The sequence below is a fragment of the Schistocerca gregaria genome, chromosome 3, assembly GCF_023897955.1.
Source record: "Schistocerca gregaria isolate iqSchGreg1 chromosome 3, iqSchGreg1.2, whole genome shotgun sequence".
NCBI classification, from domain to species: domain Eukaryota; kingdom Metazoa; phylum Arthropoda; class Insecta; order Orthoptera; family Acrididae; genus Schistocerca; species Schistocerca gregaria.
This window is the reverse complement of record NC_064922.1, coordinates 160746426-160768638: the sequence shown is the minus strand read 5'-3', so window position 1 is coordinate 160768638 and position 22213 is coordinate 160746426. Positions and strand designations below refer to the sequence as shown.

The 22213-nt window shown below is 44.2% G+C and overlaps 1 protein-coding gene across 2 annotated transcripts in view; it reads right to left on the bottom strand.

The window, feature by feature from the left end:
* Window positions 1-22213, bottom strand: part of LOC126355196 (opsin-2) — a 61460-nt gene that overhangs the window by 17264 nt on the left and 21983 nt on the right. For both annotated transcript variants that reach the window (XM_050005422.1, XM_050005423.1), the window contains exons 3-5: window positions 20206-20424; window positions 12240-12370; window positions 7784-7956 (exon numbers count right to left, since the gene is read on the bottom strand). In XM_050005422.1, the coding sequence (XP_049861379.1) occupies window positions 7784-7956; window positions 12240-12370; window positions 20206-20424 (523 nt within the window). The remainder of the gene's footprint in view (window positions 1-7783; window positions 7957-12239; window positions 12371-20205; window positions 20425-22213) is intronic.

Here is a 22213-nt window from a genome sequence, read left to right as displayed (position 1 = left end):
AACATATATTGAGGGGTGAACCAAGGATTGCAGAAAACATACAGCAACAGCATTTCTAGTCAAAAGAAGGCTACTATTATCAAATATCGGTCTTAGGAAGAAATTTCTAAGAATTTACATATGGTGCTTAACATTGTATGGTGGTGAATCATGGACTATCGGCAAAACGAAAAAGAAGAAAATCAAAGTGCTGTAGAAAGTTTATGGACTGATAAGATAAGCAACGATGAGGTGCCCGCAGAATCGGCAAAGAAAGGATCATATGGCAAAAAAATTACAAAACACGATGATGGGTGCAATTCTCTGAGAAGTTGGCACAGGAGAAGAGACGTGAACGAACATGGGATCCTTCGTGATGGTGCGTTCTCATTCCGGGTATTCCGCTGAACGCCTCTTCAGTAGTTTGATCAGTGACGGTGGTGTCAGGTGAGAGAAGCTGGTGCGACGAAAAATGACATCTGTATCTCGCTCTCAATAAGGCTGTTGAAAGTGACAGCCGAGTGAAAGACGCAGTCCGCCTCGCTAAAGGTTTCCTCAGCAGAAAGAAACCGTATTGCACGCTAATCCACTTTGCAGCGCTCTCAAACGACTTTCACTATCCCAGTCGCCGTGGTTTTGGTCCAGTATCGCGTCCAGTGCAATACTTAGTTGCTTCACATTTACTTCAACACGTCGCAGACGTTGGGAAAATTGTCCTCTTTACGAAGCAGGACGTTTTCGGCACTTCCCCTTCTGTTTTGTCACACGAGTTCATTTAACTCCCCAGTGAGGCGGAAATTTTCCACGGAAAAATTTCACAAAATCCGTTTCATAAATACAACGGAAGTCCTAACTCATGGAAGTATAAAACGGGACATGTTGAATTAAACTGTGGTCATTATCGAGCTCCAAGTTCTTACTAAGTGAAGTGTAAAGTATAAGGTCCGACTTCAACAGACGAAAATTCATAGCAGAGCCAATATTGCCGTCAGAGCGCCAGTCTATCGAACGGGTTACAATGGTGTACAGTAGTTTAATATCCGCGCATGCGGGTGCGAAACTGGATAAAAAAGAGTTGTGGAATCGGAAAAGGCAGATGTAGATGCGATATGGGTGCAGGTCTCATTTCTTTTATACGTGCAGACCTCTATTGATGACATTTAGGCGATGCGAGTGGGTTAGGCGTTGGGAAGCGGTGACATGTAAAACTTAACACTGGAACGCATGGAGAAATTGCAAGCAGATTCAATATGTACCAGTAATACCCTCTCACCCCACAAATCTTTAACAATCGATCCCCCCCGAACTGCCATGTATAAAACAGCTTCATACGTCTGGTTACAACTGAGGTAATGTGTTAAATATGCCGCGATAAGCATGTAAAACCTGAAGAGTTGAAAACGCAAAACCCTAGTCATACTGGTTTTATTGGTTTCGGATCATACACTTATTAAAAAGTGAAAATCAAAAGTGTTGTTTGTGGGGTTGCAAGAGAGGAAAATTTAAGAAAAGGTTTAAAATTAGTTTAAAGTTTGTTAAAAGATGCTACCTGCTCTCATAATCAAACCGTGGATGAGTACGGTCTGGGTAGTTTTCTCGCTGGTAATTACATCTCAAGACTTACGCACAGTTCCTTACTTAAATAATTGTTTTTATTTGCTAAAACTTAAATGTAAGATTACACATCTTAATGAGTAGTTTATGATAGCATTTTAAATATTTAAATTCGGTCAATAAATATATGAAATCAAATTTTTGTTGCCCCCATAAGCCTTTAGATATTGGAGAAATTGTCACGGATATGATAAGCGAATTGGGGTGGCAGTAATTAAAAAAAGGTGTTGGCGAGATCTGTTCACGAAATTTCAGTCACCAAATTCTGCTCTCAATGTGAAAATACGAGGGTTGTTCGGAAAGTAAGGAACGATCGGTCGCAAAAAGGAAACCACAGTGAAAATCAAAACTGTTTTCTTTGCACATTTAGCTACTCCTTCCAGGTACTTCTCTACATAGTCGCCACTCTGACTTAGACATTTGTCGGAGCGTTATACCAAATTTCCAACACCATCGTCATAGAAGGCAGCCACCTGTGTTTTCCGATAATTCTCTACGCTGGTCTATAGCACATAGTGTTGTCTTCGTATCCAACGTTTCATGTGAACAGTGATGATACTCAGGACAACCCAATTTTGGCTGTGTTGTGGGTGATCTAACACTTCCCATCGAAAAGGCTGCAGGAGCGTCTTCACTGCCCCTGCAGAGTTCGGCTGAGAATTTCCACGAAGAAGGAAGTGCGTGGCAGTTGTGTTAAGTGGGCTGCAATCATTAAGGCGAAGACCGTGGCTCGTGGTCTTGCGGTAGCGTTCTCGCTTCTCGCGCACGGGATCCCGGCTTCCATTCCCGGCGGGGTCAGGGTTTTTCTCTACCTTGAGATGACTGGGTGTTGTTTGTCTTTCATCATCATTTCATCCTAATTCACCCGCAAGTAGTCGAAGTGGCGTTAAAGAACTTCTAGTGCGGCGGCCGAACCGCCCCGCGAGGGGTCTCGAGGCCACCAATGCCATAGGCTCATTATTATTAAGACGAAGCCTCTCAGCGGGCGCTCCTACTTGGCAAGAGTCATTGTTGTTGTAGGCACCTTTCCTCGCTCACAGTGCGCTCACAACTGAAAAGAGCGTCTTGACGCGATCAACGGGCATACTAGAGACACTGCCCAAAATGTCTGTGAAAAGCCTCGTCGGATTTTCACAGTGATTTCCATTTCGCGACCGATCGTTCCTCAATTTCCGAATAGACCTCGTATTCCACCGTCACCAACCAACATGAGGAGAAACTATCGTCGTAATAGAACACGGGAAATCAGATCTCGTACAGAAAGATTTAAGCGATACTTTGTCCCACGCGCTGTTGGAGAGTGAAACAGTAGAGAAACAGTGCGAAGGTGGTTCGAAGAACCCTACTGCAAGCACTTTAGTGTCAATTTCAGAATAGTGATGTAGATGTAAATGTAGAACTGCAACTGGGAACTGGGGCCGTGTGACCGTTTCAACCGTTTATTAACGTACACTGTTGCGCAAAATTCAATGACGAACGTAACTTTTGCGTGGTGTGTGGCTGCCCAGTAATAAAGTTCGATGAAAGTTGGACGGTACATAAAAACACCTGCTACAGTCACACCTGCTACAATTACTCTCGAGTCACCGTTATTCGTGATGATTCCCCGGACATTACAGCCGGCGGGACATGGTTCTTAAAATAGGATGTGTGATCACCATGGACAGGAGTGACTACATCGAGATTTCATGCTTGTCGTCAGATTGCTGAAGAGGTCTTGTGGTGGGTAGTGACAGTCCTCTACCAACGCGTCTCAGAACTGCTGGACGGTCATTGGTGCTTCCGGACGGACTGCAGTACATCTACCCACATGTGCTCGGTGGGATTTAAGTCGGGGGAACTTGCAGGTCTGCCCATTGGCCGATATCCTCTCGTTCCAAGACCTCCTCGACCTGCGCTCTTCAGTGCAATCACGTGTTATCATCCACAAAAAGGAAGTCAGGACCGAATGCACCCTCGAAAAGACCCTCATGGGAAAGAAGTACAGTGTCTCAGTAAAGTTGAGCAGTGAGTGAACCGTGTTCAAAGATTTGGTGGTCAGTGTATCCACGCAACATCATGCCTAACCACACCGTCACACTTGGACCACCAAACAGTCATATTCGACAAGATTTATGTGTCCATTACGTGTTCTCTCCTCTCATCATATGAGGTAACGTCAAGAATCACTACTCTGGCGGAATCTGCTCTCATCCGAAGAGAGCACAAGGTCCTACTCCTCGTTAGTTCAATCGCCATGGTCTCGGCGCCTTGACGAATCTTTGATAACAGTACATTTATTGATCAGTGTTATTCTGACACAGCGCTCCTACCCCATGTCCGTCTTTTCGTGGGTGTTTTCGACCGTGACGTCATTTTGATGAAAGGTAATGCTCGACCGCACCGAACAGCGCAAGTGGAAGAGCTCTTAGAACGAGAGGGTATCCGGCGGATGTGGTGGTTTGAGCATTCCCCCGACTGAAATGCCATCGACAGTGCGTGGGACGCGTTGGGGAGACTTACTGGAACACATCCACATACACTAATGACCGCCCAGCAGTTTTCAGTCAATGGAACGCAATACCAGAGCTCAAAAATGGTTCAGCTGGTTCTGAGCACTATGGGACTTAACATCTGAGGGCATCAGAGTTTAGAACTACTTAAATCTAACTAACCTACCCGAGGCAGGATTCGAACCTGTGACCGTAGTGGTCACGCGGTTCCAGACTGTAGCTCCAAGAACCGCTCGGTCACCCCGGCCGGCATACCAGAGCTCCTTAGCATCCTTGTTGACAGCAGGGGAACGCTACAGAGACTGGTCCTTTTTTTTAATCAGTCTTCTGACGTTTGAAGCGACCCGCCACAAATTTCTCTCCTGTGCCAACCTCTTCATCTCAGAGTAGCACTTGCAACCTGCGTCCTCAATTATTTGCTTGACGTATTCCAATCTCTGCCTTCCTCTACAGTTTTTGCACTCCACAGATCCCTCTAGTGTCATGGAAGTCAATCCCTGAAGTCTTAACAGATGTCCTACCATCCTGTCCTTTCCCCTTGTCAGTGTTCTCCGATTCCTCGCAGAACCTCCTCATTCCTAAACTTTCAGTCCACCCAATTTTCAACACTCATTTGTAGCACCACATCTGAAATGCTTCAGTTCTCTTCTGTTCCCGTTTTCCCGCAGTCCGTGTTTCACTATCATACAACGCTGCGCTCCAAACGTACATTCTCAGAAGTTTCTTCCTCAAATTATGCCCTATGTTAGATACCAGTGGACTTGTCTTGGCCAGGAATACCCTTTTCGCCAGTGCTAGTCTGCTTCTTATGTCTATCTTACTCCGCCCTTCATTGGTTATTTTGCTGCCTAGGTAGCAGAATTCCTTAACTTACTTCGTGACCATCAGTCGTAAAGTTAAGCTTCTCCCTGTTTTCATTTCTTCTACTTCTCATTACTTTTGTCTTTCTTCTATTTACTCTCCATCCATATTCTGTACTCATTAGACTGTTCATTCCATTCAGCGGATCATGTAATCCTTCACTTCACTCAGGATAGCAATGTCCTTTCCTCTTGAATTTTAATCCCACTCCTGAATCTTTATTTTATTTCCATCATTACAACTTCGATGTACAGACTGAACAGTAGAGGCGAAATACTAAATCCCTGTCTTACACCCTTTTTAATCCGAGCAGTTCGTTCTTGGTCACCCGCTCTTGTTATTCCCCCTTTGCTCTTCTACATATTGTATATTACCCTCTCTCCTATAGCTTACCCCTGTTTTTCTTAGAATTTCGAACATCTTGCATCATTTTACATTGTCGAATGCTTTTTCCAGGTCAATAAATCCTATGAACGTGTCTTGATTTTCCTTTATTCTTGCCTTTTGTTTTCTTGTCTATTCTTCTATATATTATTCTTGTCGGTAACTCGGATGCATGAGCTGATAAGCTGAATGTGCTGCAATTCTCGCACTTTCCAGCTCTTGTAGTCATCGGAATTATATGGATGTTATTTCTCTGAAAGTCAGATGGTATGTCGCGAGACTCATACATTCCACACACCAACGTATATAGCCATTTTGTTTGCCACTTCCCCCAATGGTTTTAGAAATTCTGATGGAATGTTATCTATCCGTTCTCCCTTATTTGATCTTAAGTACTCCAAAGCTCTCTTAAATTGCAATACTGTATCCTCTGTCTCTTCTAAATCGACTCCTGTTTCTTCTATCATCAGATAAATCTTCCCCCCTCATATATGCTTCGTTGTACTCTTTCCACCTATCCATTCTCTCCTCTGCATTTAAAAGACAGTATATAATGAAAACAAATGCTCCAAAGCTAGCTGCAAAAAGGTAACATATTTTAAAAAATATTTTACACGACACGCCTGTTTCGGCTTATTGACATTTTCAAGTGACGTCTAGTTGGAAGTGAAGACCATATTGCATCCATAGTAGTTTTTTTTTATATCTTGGTAAATGTATTACTTTTTTTTCAGGTATTTTGATATTTCAGTTTTGACTGCTCTTTTCTACAATGTTACATGATTACAAATACCCAACTAGACGTAACTCAACAATGACGAAAACCGAAAGAGGCCTGTCGTGTAAGATATTTAAAAACATATTAACATGTTGCAGCTAGTTTTTGAGCTGTGTCTTACACGGGTGTATGCTATGCTGCGGGCCCAGCGGAACGTAAAATACAGGGTGATTCAAAAAGAATACCACAACTTTAAAAATATGTATTTAATGAAAGAAACATAATGTAACCTTCTGTTATAGATCATTACAAAGAGTATTTAAAAAGGTTTTTTTTCACTCAAAAACAAGTTCAGAGATCTTCAATATGGCCCCCACCAGACACTCGAGCAATATCAACCCGATACTCCAACTCGTTCTACACTCTCTGTAGCATATCAGGCGTAACAGTTTGGATAGCTGCTGTTATTTCTCGTTTCAAATCATCAATGGTGGCTGGGAGAGGTGGCCGAAACACCATATCCTTAACATACCCCCATAAGAAAAAATCGCAGGGGGTAAGGACAGTGCTACTTGGAGGCCAGTGATGAATTGCTCTGTCACGGGCTGCCTGGCAGCCGATCCATCGCCTCGGGTAGTTGACGTTCAGGTAGTTACGGACAGATAAGTGCCAATGTGGTGGCGCTGCATCCAGCTGAAATATGAATTGTTGTGCTTCTTGTTCGAGCTGAGGGAACAGCCAATACTCTAACATCTCCAGATACTGTAGTCCAGTTGCAGTAGCACCTTCGAAGAGAAAGGGACCAAAAGCTTCATTGGCTGAAATGGCACAGACAACGCTCACCTTAGGCGAGTCACGTTCATACTGCGTTGTTTCCCGCGGATTCTCAGTGCCCCATATACAGACATTGTGACGGTTGACTTTCCCGTTAGTGTGGAAAGTTGCTTCATCACTAAACACAATCTTTGAAACGAAAGATTCATGTTTCCATTTGAGCAAGGATAAAATCACAAAAATCGATTCTTTTAATCTTATCAGCTGCAGACAGTGCTTGAACCAATTTCAGACGATAAGGTTTCATAACTAACCTTTTTCGTAGGGCTCTCCATACAGTTGATTGTGGAATTTGCAGCTCTCTGCTAGCTCTGCGAGTCGATTTTCCTGGGCTGCGGACAAATGCTTGCTGGATGCGTGCTACATTTTCATCATTCGTTCTCGGCCGTCCAGAACTTTTCCCTTTGCACAAACACCCATTCTCTGTAAACTGTTTATACCAACGTTTGATACACCACCTATCAGGAGGTTTAACACCATACTTCGTTCGAAATGCACACTGAACAACTGTCGTCGATTCACTTCTGCCGTACTCAATAACACGAAAAGCTTGCTGTTGAGCGGTCGCCATCTTAGCATCAACTGACGCTGACGCCTAGTCAACAGCGCCTCAAGCGAACAAATGTACAACTATATGAAACTTTATAGCTCCCTTAATTCGCCGACAGATATTGCTTAGCTCTGCCTTTTATCGTTGCAGAGTTTTAAATTCCTAAAGTTGTAGTATTCTTTTTGAATCACCCTGTATACTGACAGTGTCAAATGCAGACACTGCACTATTCTGAGTCAAGACTAGAGGCGGTGTTGCACGCGATAAGTGGGTGGCGTATGTTTTTGGCCGGAGTGCTTATTATCTTGACGTGAGAACTTCCGTTGCAGTGGACAAGGAACGCCGACTCACCTGGTCGCGCAGCATCTTCTCGTGCTCCCGGACGGCTCCGATGAGGCGGTAGTAGAAGCAGCAGATGAGGCACAGTGGGAATGCATAGGACCACGCGAAGATGCAGCCCACGAACACCTTGGTGTCCTCATCGTCGGTCAGGTAGTCGAACGAACACGTCGTCAGGAAACCCTCTGAAAGGAACCAGAGCTCCTATCACCTTAACACTTTCCACACAAATTCGAATGAGACATCAGAGTTTCCAGCGAAATGAAGGAACACCCGCACAGGATCGATGCTTGGTGCAAGGCGCGGTAATTGAGCCTCAAAATAAAAAAAAAAAAAAATGTAACGCATTGCGTATACATAGACAGGAAGACCCTTTAGTATATTCCAGTGTTATTCTGATTACGCTGCAAAGTTGTGGCGACTACAGCCTCTGTGAAATATTGTTGTTGTGGTCTTCAGTCCTGAGACTGGTTTGATGCAGCTCTCCATGCTACTCTATCCTGTGCAAGCCTCTTCATCTCCCAGTACCTACTACAGCCTACGTCCTTCTGAATCTGCTTAGTGTATTCATCTCTTGGTCTCCCTCTACGATTTTTACCCTCTACTACAATGTAAGTAGGCTGTATAGGTTTTTATATTGGTAACGCCACGTAGCGCTCTGTATAAAAATCACTGGCTGTGCTGTGTGCTGTCTGTGGCTAGTTTGCACTGTTGTCTGGCATTGTAGTGTTGGGCAGCTGGATGTTAACAGTGCGTAGCGTTGCGCAGTTGGAGGTGAGCCGCCAGCAGTGGTGGATGTGGGGAGAAAAATGGCGGAGTTTTGAAATTTGTAAGACTGGATGTCATGAACTGATATACATATTATGACTTTTGAACAAGATTAAGGTAAATACATTGTTTGTTCTCTATCAAAATCTTTCATTTGCTAACTATGCCTATCAGTGCCTTTAGTAGTTTGAACCTTTTATTTAGCTGGCAGTAGTGGCGCTCGCTGTATTGCAGTAGTTCGAGTAACGAAGATTTATGGTGGGGTAAGTAATTTGTGCAAGGTATAAGTTAATGTTAGTCAGGGCCATTCTATTGTAGGGATTTTTGAAAGTCAGACTGCGTTGCGCTAAAAATACTGTGTGTCAGTTTAAGCACAGTCTTGTATAATTTTTCTAAGGGGACGTTTCAAGGTTTAAGTAGTTCTAAGTCTGGGGGACCGATGACCTCAGATGTTAAGTCCCATAGTGCTCAGAGCCAGTTCAACCATTTTGTTGTCGAGGGTCTTAGTTCACAGTCACTGATCTGCTTCGGTATTTGGCTCGCGAATCTGCCGCCAGATCTCGTTTTGCACATCCTTCACTATTTCCTCAAGATAAACGCTCGACATTTTCAAGTAGTGGCTGAGGCTTACTGCTGCAAGCAACAACAAGTGATAGAACGGCAGGCGCGAGTGCCATGCACTGCACTATCTACAGAGCTGGGAAACCTACGCTAATATACCCGTTACAATAAAAGTTCGCTCATCTCTCATAACTTCTTTTGTCATCAGTCTTCTGGCAGGTTCGACGCGGCCCGCCACAAATCCTTCTCCTGTGCTCCCGTCTTCATCTCAGAGAACGCAGTAAGGCGCCATTAGCGAGGCGTTTAAGCTACAGTTTGTACCGCGAGCGGTCGCGTTTAAAAGCAGACCGCTGTCGCCCTTGGCTAAGCCACTATCCAAAACACGAGTTTCCTTTGTCCTCACCTCATTTTTCTTACCTCTTTCTTTTTTTTTCTTTTGTCAGCCGCAAACCAGCTACAAACTGTTTAGCTTAATGCGATCTCTTGCAACAAGCGTTACACCTACAACCGGTCTACGTCTGCAATGAATTGTTGCAAGTACGTAATTTCTAAACCGTTGCATGAATCACCTTTGTTTCTGTTATTTCCAATTCTTTCATTTTCTTTCTAGTTATGCTTCTGTCGATTTTTTTTCCAAAGACACACTTGTTTCATTAGCCTATTCTCATTCATTTAGTAGATGTGTCCAAAGAAGATTCATCTTCGCTGTGCTATTACTTCTGACACTTTCGTAATATTTTCATAGATTCCCTCGTTACTTCTCATTTTCCAGCCATCTGTAGTTTGTGTTGCACTCACTGTTTTTCTAATGATCCGTCTTTCAAGTACCTCTGTTCTGTCTGCCTTAGTGTTCACCGTTAAGCATTCATGTGGTCACAAGCTTCTGCTCTTACCAGTGTGGTACAGTGTTTTAATTTAGATTTTCTAGGTTTGCGTTTCTTGTTGTAGATATATTTTTTGTCGAACCACGTGCTGTCTCCATTTCATTAACTCTTACATCTATTACAATTTTTTTTCTAGTCCATTCTACTGAATAATTGCGCCCACGATATTTAAATTTTCCAACTCGTTCTATTTTGCCTGCTTGGTGCAATTCTTTAATATAGGTTCTACTCGTAATTTTTGGCAGAATACTTATTTGAGTAACTGCTTCTGTCAGATTTTCTGAAGCCATTGCGAAATCGCCTGCAAAAGCCAGGTATTTTACCTTACTTTCATTTGTCTCCCTTTCCGGAATTATTGGTTCAATTTTACGATTTCTTAGCTCCAAATTCCAGATACAATTTTTTTCTGAAACGCAGTTTAACAGTACAGGTCATAAGCCCTCCCCTTGTCTAACACCTGTCTTTGTTTTAAATGGCTTAATGCTTCTCATATAAATTTAACTTTAGATATCGTATTTGATAGTCTCACGAATTACGTTTGAATTTTACTTTAACATCAAACTATCTATGGATTTAGTATGTTCAGTCTGCCGATTCAGATGCTTTCTCATTTATGTAGATTTTTTATTTCCCCACCTGCCCTTGGTTTCTGTTAGTAACTCGATCACAACCACAGAGATCAGTGAGAGGAAGTTGATGTCTCGGCCACGATCAGGACAGGAAAGTGTAAGGCAGGGGTCACCGAAGCAAGAGCATACACCGTCAGCACTAGGGGGAGATACGAGGAGTACTCGGAAAGTAAGCTCCGATTAGGCGCTAAATGGAAACCATTGTGAAAATCCGATGGATCTTTGCACACGTGCGTTGGGCAGTGTCTTAACTGTGCCTCTCGAACGCTTCACGACGCTCTTTTCAGTTCAGAGCCCAAAGTGATCACGTAGAAATGGCTAAAACAACAGTGTCTCCCGCCAAGTACCGCGTGATCAAAAAGTCAGCATAAATTTGAAAACTTAATAAACCACAGAATAATGTAGATAGAGAGGTAAAAATTGACACACATGCTTGGAATGACATGGGGTTTTATTAGAACATAAAAAAATAAAGTTCACAAAATGTCCGACAGATGGCGCTGGACAGCAAAACTGATACCGTGACGAGTGAGAGGTACGCCGATATGTTACAGAATCGCATCATCCCCAGCGTGGCTGATAAACACCTGCTGGAACGTACAATGTTTATGCAGGACGGCGCTCCACCCCATATTGCTAGACGCGTGAAAGATATCTTGCGCGCGTCATTTGGTGATGATCGTGTGCTCAGCCGGCACTTTCGTCATGCTTGGCCTCCCAGGTCCCCAGGCCTCAGTCCGTGCGATTATTGGCTTTGGGGTCGCAAGTGTATAGTGATCTACCGACATCTCTAGGGATGCTGAAAGACAACATCCGACGCCAATGCCTCACCATAACTCCGGACGTGCTTTACAGTGCTGTTCACAACATTATTCCTCGACTACAGCTATTGTTGAGGAATGATGGTGGACATATAGAGGATTTCCTGTAAAGAACATCATCTTTTCTCTGTCTCACTTTGTTATGCTAATTATTGCTATTCTGATCAGATGAAGCGCCATCAGTCTGACATTTTTTGAACTTTTTTTTGTTCTAATTAAACCCTATGTCATTCGAAGCATGTGTGTCAATTTGTACCTCTCTATCTACATTATTCCGTGATTTATTCAGTTTTCAAATTATTACTGACTTTTTGATCACCTGGTATGTAAGAGATTTCGCCTGAAGCTATGCGGCACACATAATGTAAATGTCATGCGTTTCTTTCTTCTCATCTTTCTTCTTTGTCATCCGCATTATGCAGTGGCAATGAAGACGCTCCTGCAGGGTTTCTGATGGGATCACCCCCATATACAGTCCTTAACTGTCTCCCTCCGTTTGGCACAAACAATGGGAAGTAGACCAGTGTACACAATTGGCAGAAAGTACAGGCGGCTGCTTTCTGTGACGAAGGCGCTGGAAAGTTTGCAAACCGCCACGACAAATGTGTAAGTCGGAGTGGCGACTATTTAGGGAGGTAGGTCAAAGGTGTGGCTGATTGTTGCGAATAAAAAATTTTTGACTTTCACTGTGGTTTTCATTTCGCTGCCCATGGGACCATACTTTCCGAACAGCCCTCGTATCATGGCCAGTCCGCGAGGTGAACACTGGCCGGAGCACCCCGGTAGGTAGGAGGGACGCCCTTACCTGCGGTGAACCTGCTCCAGATGCGGAGTAGCGGCATCAGCGTGAAGGGCAGCGTCCAGACCCACGTGCCGGCGATCAGCGCCAGCACCTGGCCCTGCGTCAGTCGTCCGTCGATGGGGCACGAGATGGTCCTGAGGGCAGACACACATGCACACACACACACACCGTGTACCACAGCAAAACGCAGAGCAGCCGGTAACAGCTCCAGCGGTATCGAAAACTTTGCAGTAGCTATCCTCACACGAGACGTGAAAGCGTTCTTGGACGTGGAGTTGATCGCGTTTTGTGACATCACAAGGTGGAATTTCACGTTCCAGAGCTTTCCGAAGCCTGCAAAACTAAGACACGTGAGATGTTTTTGTTTCGTGAAGAGGAAAGTGGCCAATCAGATGAAAAGATTGCTTTCTACGTCACGAACAGAATTTAGGAGACATCATATTGAATTACGTAGCTTGCACTTGAAGCACGCATTTGATGCGTTTCACGTTAATACACGACTGTCCATTAAAACTGCTACACCACGAAGATTACGTGCTACAGACGCGAAATTTAACCGACAGGAAGAAGATGCTGTGATATGCTAATTTTCAGAGCACTCACACAAGGTCGGCGCCGGTGGCGACACCTACAACGTGCTGACATGCGGAAAGTTTCCAACCGATTTCTCATACACAAACAGCAGTTGACCGGCGTTGCCTGGTGAAACGTTCTTGTGATTCCTCGCGTAAGGAGGTTTCCGACTTTGATAAAGGTCGGATTGTAGCCTATCGCGATTGCTGTTTATCGCATCGCGACATTGCTGATCGCATTGGTCGAGATCCAATGACTGTTAGCAGAGTATGGAATCGGTGGGTTCAGGAGGGTAATACGGAACGCCGTGATGCATCCCAACGGCCTCGTATCACTAGTAGTCGAGATGACAGGCATTTTATCCACATGGGTGTAACGGATCCTGCAGCCACGTCTCAATCCCTGAGTCAACAGATGGGGACAACAACCATCTGCACGAACAGTTCAACAACGTTTGCAGCAGCATGGACTATCAGCTCGGAGACCATGGCTGTAGTCACCCTTGAGGCTGCATCACAGACAGGAGCGCCTGCGATGGTGTACTCAACTACGAATCTGGGTGCGCGAATGGCAAAACGTCATTTTTTTCGGATGAATCCAGGTTCTGTTTAGAGCATCATGTTGGTCGCATCCGTGTTTGGCGAAATCGCGGTGAACGCACATTGGATGCGTGTATTCGTTATCGCCATACTGGCGTATCACCCGGCGTGATGGTATGGGGTGCTATTGGTTACACGTCTCGGTCACGTCTTGTTCGCATTGACGGTACTTTGAACAGTGCACGTTACATTTCAGATGTGTTACGACCAGTGGCTCTACCCTTCATTCGATCCCCGCGAAACCCTACATTTCAGCAGGATAATGCACGACCGCATGTTGCAGGTCCTGTACGGGCCTTTCTGGACACAGAAAATGTTCGACTGCTGCCCTGGCCCGCACATTTCTCCATATCTCTCACCAATTGAAAACATCTGGTCAATGGTGGCCGAGCAACTGGCTCGTCACAAAACGTGAGTCACTGCTCTTGATGAACTGCGGTATCGTGTTAAAGCTACATGGGCAGCTGTAGCTGTACACGCCATCCAAGCTCTGTTTGACTCAATGCCCAGGCGTACCAATTCCGTTATTACGGCCAGAGGTGGTTGTTCTGGGTACTGGTTTCTCAGGATCTATGCACCCAACTTGCGTGAAAATGTAATCACATGTCAGTTCTAGTATAATATATTTGTCCAATGAAAATCCGTTTATCATCTCCATTTCTTCTTGGTGTAGCAGTTTTAATGGCTAGTAGTGTACTTACGTACGAGGACTACATGCTGATCCGAAGCACCACCACACTGCGGATCTCTCTAAGACTCATTTTTTGTGCAATTTGTTGAAATAAAATTACGGTAAATATCATATTATTAAAAAACTTTTGTATTTGGTGTTCTTGTATTCCAATGCCGTTTCAAGTCTACGCCTCGCTGAAGGTTTTTCAAAAGCCAAATCGTTCTTGGTACGATTTTTCATACTTAAATGTTAATTAATGATTTAATGGCCAATGGCGTTGCTCAGTGGTAACACCGGTTCCCGTCAGATCACAGAAAGTTAAGCGCTGTCGGGCTGGGCTAGCACTTGGATGGATGACCATCCGGTCTGGCGAGCGCTGTTCGCAAGCGGGCTGCACTCAGCCCTCGTGAGACAAACTGAGGAGATACTTTATTGAGAAGTAGCGGCTCCGGTCTCGTAAACTGACATACGGCCTGGAGAGCGGTGTGCTGACCAAATGCCCCTCCATATCCGCATCCAGTGACACCTGTGGGCTGAGAACTACACAGCGGTCTGTTTGGCTTTTCTGGCGGAGTTTGGTTTTAATGATATATTGGCGGTTAAAACCTTCAAGGCGTTTCAGTCGAGTAAAAGATTTTAGCAAAATAAGCTGTAGTGTAGTGGACACAAGCTTTGTTATAAATACGAGTTAGGTGGCTCACATCTGCTATCTGCCATTATTTTTATACGTCTGTGCTTTCTCTAAAAATTCTTGGACTTCCTTATTACTTTCATAGAAGTATGTGCAATAATATTCGGTGTTATGCCTATATAAGGGTGCATTACCTCAGAAGTGAGCTCGTTCGGTTTTGTGAACATGCCATGGAACGTGGACCAGTGAATTGCAAATCTGTTTTGGAAGTCTACCTGATTCAATCACAGTTTAGCATTTGTTCTTTTATTTATCCAAATAACTTTCCATACTGTAGGAAATGTAAGTCCTTTGTAAATATTGTGTGTAATTGTGTACACAAACACACATGTACACAAATTTCTATGTGCATACACACACACACACACACACACTTACTTGAAGTACAGAAAATTTAGTAGCAGTGTTGCAGTGCAGACATGGCCTTTTCCATTTATCTGCAAGACAGATTGCACTTCTTGCTGTAGGAAACTTTGCACTTTATTGTTTTAGATCTCGTATTTCGTAGGTACTAAAAATTCAGTTACTAAATAGAAGTAGCGTTCTAATAGAAATCAATTTGGGAGTTAACAAAAAAATTAAGACTTATGATATAATTTCTATCTTATGTAGAAGGCTATTGGACATTTTTAACGCTCTATTTGTAACGGAAGTTTTAAAAGTTGATGTCCACTATTGTGATGTAATTCAGCACTAGTCAGTTAAAAGTAATCACGAAAGCTTGTGTCCGTTCCATCTGCAACTTCCGTCTATTTCAACAAAAATTTCCTTTTTGTCTCGTATTATTTTTATCGATATTTTATTTGTGTATACTACAGATAGAAGAACATGGTTAGCATATCGAGAAAGTAGATAATGTGAGTTTCAATAGAGTTGGCGTAACAATTTCAAGCGTGTCCATTTTCGTAAGCATACTGTATGATTTGAGACTCAGATGCAGACGAAAACTGCCGCTGGATCGGCGCTGCGGTCGCAAATAACGGTGAAGAACACGTTCCCTGTGATGCACCAGCTCGTTTCTAAGGGAGAACCAGCCACGATGGAAGGCACGTTCGTCATTCTTCACGCTTTGAAACACGTTCCGCGTAAGGGTGGCCTTAGCATTAATATGTGCGGAGTGCGAAGCAGAAAGAATTTTATGTATTACAAGCAAGGACTATTACAAAGATGTGTATGCCGTTTTGAGAGGCAGTAGTAGCCATCATAAGGCCTCATAAATATGTTCCCGGTTTCTGAGATCTGAACACTTGTTCGTAGTGGAGGCTGAAAGATTTATGTTTGGTTGTGGATATGCGCGCGGTCGGTGCAAAGACGCTCCGTCAACAATATCAACAGAGTGTTTTGAGGCAATTTTGTATCACGCAGCTCTCTATATTCCTGCCTTCCCTTCTTTCTCAACGGTTTTGAGGGAAACGCAGCCGTAATTTTGCATTGCCTAACAAATTCCTCAAAGAGCACTGCATTAATTATTTGGTTTTACGTCATTAGATGTTGCTGAAAACTGAAGTACATCAGATGAAAATAAGGGATTCCAACGGTAGATGTACGTTATTTTCTATTGCTGTACTTCTTTCCGGGACATTAGAGGATGAGACAGGGTATCACGAAATCAATCATATGAAATAAATTAATAAAATCATTGTATTGTAGTTACAGGATGCAACTAACTTATGCAAAAGTACTCCAGGTACAAATTCGTCTGGCTATTAATAAGTTAGCAGTCACTTTTGTGGTTTTAGAGGTGGTGCACTATAGTTTCAGTTGTCAACTCAAAGGATGTTGCGTGACAAGAAAGCACACAACCAACTAAAGAGGAAAATTTACAGATCCATCGTGCGTCTGGTGACTCTATACGGCCAGAATATCGCGCAGCAATAACGAAATATGAACAAGGGCTGCAAAAAACGGAAACGAAAATGTTGCCCTCGTGTACGGTGAAAATGTTAACCAGCCCCAGAAAATTTTGCATGCACCTTAAGGCAGCAACCTAACTTACGTCACCCGCGCCAACAGGGCACAATGGCTTTGCACGGCTGGTCCATACGAAGAAGGAGTAATGGGAAAGAATGGGAGTCACAGGGATAATCAACTAATTAACAGAAACGTGTATTAGGTGATGTGGGCACACCATCTATGGCAGAAACAGCCTTCCATTGCGGTCTAGGAGGACGTAGACGCCGCGGGGGTAATAAGAAATTATGCTTATAGCAAGTCAACGTGGGCATGTAAGGGACAGATCTCAAACCAGAAGTTGGGCTAAACACACTGCTGTAGACGAAAGCGACCAAGCAAGTGGACCGTGTATCAATGCGGACACGCGCTAGGAATGATGGATGTGTGGGGAAATACGTCGTAGCTTTGTATAGGACAGTCCCGGCAAGCACTAAGCAACAGAAAAATGGCCTGGAATGTTTTCGTTTTTTGAATGGGCACAGCTAGTGTATTAGACAAGGGGGACTGTGTGTGACGACTGAGTGGGTATTGGATCTCTGGAGTGGACGCATACTGATGAGCCGACGAAGTACGCATAGCGTGTGTTAATCACTCTAATAGACCGATGTTGCAGATGTAACGCGCGTGAGCTTTGAGGCTTTGTTTTTACCGTCTAGGATTTCCGCTATTCAGGCCTTGCTGGATTACATCGCAACAGTGGAAGTCCGGCAGGATGAGTGATAGCAAACGTGTACGTTTCACATCCTGGGGATGTTATATATTTTGAAAATTATGGACAGCATAGAGGCAAGCGGAAACCTCCGTGCGCATGGTGGCAGCATTTTCTGGGCAATTCAAATTCTCACCCGAAACTGCACCGAAGTTCTTCACCATTTTCTGATTTTCTGATTTTGTGTCCATTTGAGCATGGAAGTCCGATCGTCGTTCATCTGGACGGTGATAGTATTCATATCTTCTGGCCTGACACTAGAGTATAGCTGTAAGTTGTCAGTATAGTAATGATATTTATACGAGGACTGAATCGGAGAGATATCAATGACATAGAAGGAAAACAATAGCGGACCCAGGAATGAGCCCTGTGACATTCCCGAGAGACTGTCCATAGAGTAAGAGTGGAAAACCTAGAACAAGAGTGCCGCCGAAGGTCTTATACTTGTTCTCCTTGAATACAAGTGCAGTTATCTTACAACCACGGTGCCACTCGTGTCAGTAATACAGAGGGTAACCACCCAGAGAGACCTTCACGTCCGATCGTGATTCTCACCATCGTCATCATCATCATCAGCATCTTCATCTACAGGTTCCATCCCATTACTGTGTCTCTTCAGAACACAAGTCTCACAACCTTTCCCCGACCTCCTACCACGTTTCTCCTTACATTCAGTCCCAGTCTTTTCCTCTCTTAATGGCAAATTTCTTCACTTCCAAGATGCTTCTCTCAGTCTTCCTCTAGGTCTCTTGCCTCCTACTGCTGTTTTCTGGGTCGGTCTCGGTATCCTGCCAATTCCCATTCTTTCAGCCTGCCCATACCTTCATAATGCCCATACCTTGCTACGGTCTCCTGCAAGGGCTTCTCTTTCACTATTTCTCTCGCTGTCTCATACCCTTCTGTATCCATATCCTTTTACGCTTCTTTGAAATTGCATTTTGTAAGGTGATACACTGCTCACCTGCCTTCTCTTCATTACCCGCATTTCCGATGCATACGTGAATACTGGAGCACAATATACTCAGTATAACAAGTGCTTGCTTTAGGGTGGTACCTCCTTACTCCATACCAAGCTTCTTTCACTCTCCGTGGGCTTACGGTCCACTTTCACTAATTTTATTATTATTCTCCTGTGTTCTATTACGCTACCTACATATTTCAAACTTCTCACTTTCTGTAGTAGTCGGCCACTAACATTTCCGCCGCTACTCTTCTCTTATTTATCGTTGTCAGCATCATTTCACAATTCTTTGCCCAAATTTCAGCCGATACTGTCCTGCCTCTTAATCCCAACATTTAGTCTTTTTTGAACTTCTCCTTTCCTATTTCCCTACATAATTAAAGTCATGTGCTGCACCACTCCTGTCATTATCTCATCCATAATGACGATGAAAAGTTAAAGCGATAGAACGTTCCCTTGCTTCGGCCCATTTATCTGTTCAAACCAGCCTGTCTTCTCTCCTCCAGCTTTTACACAAGTCACAGTTGATACGTTTCCGTTGTGCTTCTCATAGTCAGCCGTCCAGTTCCCCTTTCCAGAAGAGTTTCCCGGATCTCGCTTCGTTCCACACTACCACACGCCCTCTCAATGTCTAGGCGCACCATTACTAAATTCTTACGAATTTCAAAGCATCTCTCTTCGAACTGCTTTACCACGAGAGTTAGATCCACTGTCGACCTTCCTCGTCTAAACTGACTTGTTCCTCTTTCAATCCTCCTCTAGCTATCATCGGTGCTCTCTTTCCCTATAATTTTGGCACAGTTTCCCGCGTTGTTGTCTTCAGTCCTGAGACTGGTTTGATGCACCTCTCCATGCTACTCTATCCTGTGCAAGTTTCTTCATCTCCCAGTACTTGCTGCAACCTACATCCTTCTGAATCTGCTTAGTGTATTCATCTCTTGGTCTCCCTCTACGATTTTTACCCTCCATGCTGTCCTCCAATACTAAATTGGTGATCCCTTGATGCCTCAGAACATGTCCTACCAACCGATCCCTTCTTCTTGTCAAGTTGTGCCACAAACCCCTCTTCTCCCCAATTCTGTTCAATACTTACTCATTAGTTATATGATCTACCCATCTAATCTTCAGCTTTCTTCTGTAGAACCACATTTCGAAAGCTTCTATTCTCTTCTTGTCCAAACTATTTATGGCCCATGCTTCACTTCCATACATGGCTACACTCCATATAAATACTTTCAGAAACGACTTCCTGACACTTAAATCTATACTCGATGTTAACAAATTTCTCTTCTTCAGAAACGCTTTCCTTGCCATTGCCAGTCGGCATTTTATATCCTCTCTACTTCGAGCATCATCAGTTCTTTTGCTCCCCAAATAGCAAAACTCCTTTACTTTAAGTGTCTCATTTCCTAATCTAATTCCCTCAGCATCACCCGACTTAATTCAACTACATTCCATCATCGTCGTTTTTATTTTGTTGATGTTCATGTTTCCCGCAGCCCTCCTTAAAAGTTACCAATATTTTTCCAGAGTTCAGGTGTCCTCCTTCTTTCTATACCGTTCTCATGACCCGAGAGAGCCACTGCACTCCAAAAATGTCAGCTGCTCTCGCCGTCTCCAAACTCACTTCATCCAGTCCAGGTGCTTCTCCCCCTCAGCCTGCTTCTGTCCGGTGTCTCTACTTTGGAAAGACTCTAGAGTGCAATTGGCAATGCGGAGATTACGGGAAGTACAAGCTGGCCTCGCCGCTTGAATCGCTCGCAGGCAGCAGGGAGCAACAGGTAGAAAGACGGAGCTCCATTTGACCTACCTGTACCGGTCGAAGGCGATGGCGGCGTTGTTGATGGCGGAGCCGATGCCTGCGACGGAACCGAGTGCGGCATAAATGTCGCAACCCAACTCCCAGCCGACGGGCCGCTGGTAGAACAGCGAGCTGACCACCAGCATCGGCATCTCGAGGAGCATCAGCACGTCGAACAGCGCCAGGTTAACGATGAACATGTTGGACGGCGTTCGGATCGACTTGGTCCTGTAGGCGACGCAACACTGTACTCAGTAACATTACCTGCACTTTCTGCAGGCTCTTTACAAGGTGCGCGGTTCTACGGTGGGGGTTCGTACGCTGGCGGCGGAAGAAATTTATATATCTGATGTCTGGCCATAACGGGAGGATATGTACGGTTTCCGATCGCTAGGTTGTGCTATGTTATGGCTCTGAGCACTATGGGACTAAACTTCTGAGGTCATCAGTCCCCTAGAACTTGGTTTGTTGTTGTAGTCATCAGTCCTGAGACTGGTTTGATACAGCTCTCCATGCTACTCTATCCTGTGCAAGCTCCTTCATCTCCCAGTACCTACTGCAACCTACATCCCTCTGAATCTGCTTAGTGTATTCACCTCTTGGTCTCCCTCTACGATTCTTACCCTCCACAGCCGGCCGCGGGGGTCTAGCGGTTCTAGGCGCGCAGTCCGGAACCGCGCGACTTCTGCGGTCGCAGGTTCGAATCCTGCCTTGGGCATGGATGTGTGTGATGTCCTTAGGTTAGCTAGGTTTAAGTAGTTCTAAGTTCTAGGAGACTGATGACCACAGTAGTTAAGTCCCATAGTGCTCAGAGCCATTTGAACTTACCCTCCACACTGCCCTCCAGTACCAAATTGGTGATCCCTTTATACCTCAAAGCATGTCCTACCAACCGATCCCATCTTCTAATCAAATTGTGCCACAAACTTCTCCCCAATCCTATTCAATACTTCCTCATTAGTTGCGTGATCTACCCATCTAATCTTCAGCTTTCTTCTGTAGAACCACATTTCGAAAGCTTCTATTCTCTTCTTGTCCAAACTATTTATGGCCCATGCTTCACTTCCATACATGGCTACACTCCATATAAATACTTTCAGAAACGACTTCCTGACACTTAAATCTATACTCGATGTTAACAAATTTCTCTTCTTCAGAAACGCTTTCCTTGCCATTGCCAGTCTACATGTTATATCCTCTCTACTTCGACCATCATCAGTTATTTTGCTCCCCAAATAGCAAAACTCCTTTACTACTTTAAGTGTCTCATTTCCTAATCTAATTCCCTCAGCATCACCCGACTTAATTCGACTACATTCCATTACCCTTGTTTTGCTTTTGTTGATGTTCATCTTATATCCTCCTTTCAAGACGCTATCCATTCAGTTCAACTGCTCTTCCTAGGCCTTTGCTGTCTCTGACAGAATTACAATGTCATCGGCAAACCTCAAAGTTTTTATTTCTTCGCCCTGGATTTTAATACCTACTCCAAATTTTTCTTATGTTTCCTTCACTGCTTGCTCAATATACAGATTGAATAACATGTGGGAGAGGATACAACCCTACAACCCTAGAACTTAGAACTAATTAAACCTAACCAACCTAAAGACATCGCACACATCCATGGCCGAGGCAGGATTCGAACCTGCGACCGTAGCGGTCCTGCGGTGCCACACTGCACCGCCTAGAACCGCTCGGCCATTCCGGCCGGCCTTGCTAGGTTATCCTCGAACCACTACATACTGTCACCCTCCCCCTACCCTCCCCTCTCTCTGTAATGGCACCCACCCTACAGAAAGATGCAATTTATGGAATATTCCCTCGGTTCTTGGAGGAACACAAACGTATTAAAAACCTGAATACACAATATTAATGTTCCACAATATTATTTATTCAATAGTTCGTCATGAACCGTCGACCTCTTTGGTCATCGTCAGATAACTTAATACTAAACAGATAGTTCACACGAGTTCAGCGGGATTTCATGGCAGTGCATAGATTGTTATACAAAGATATC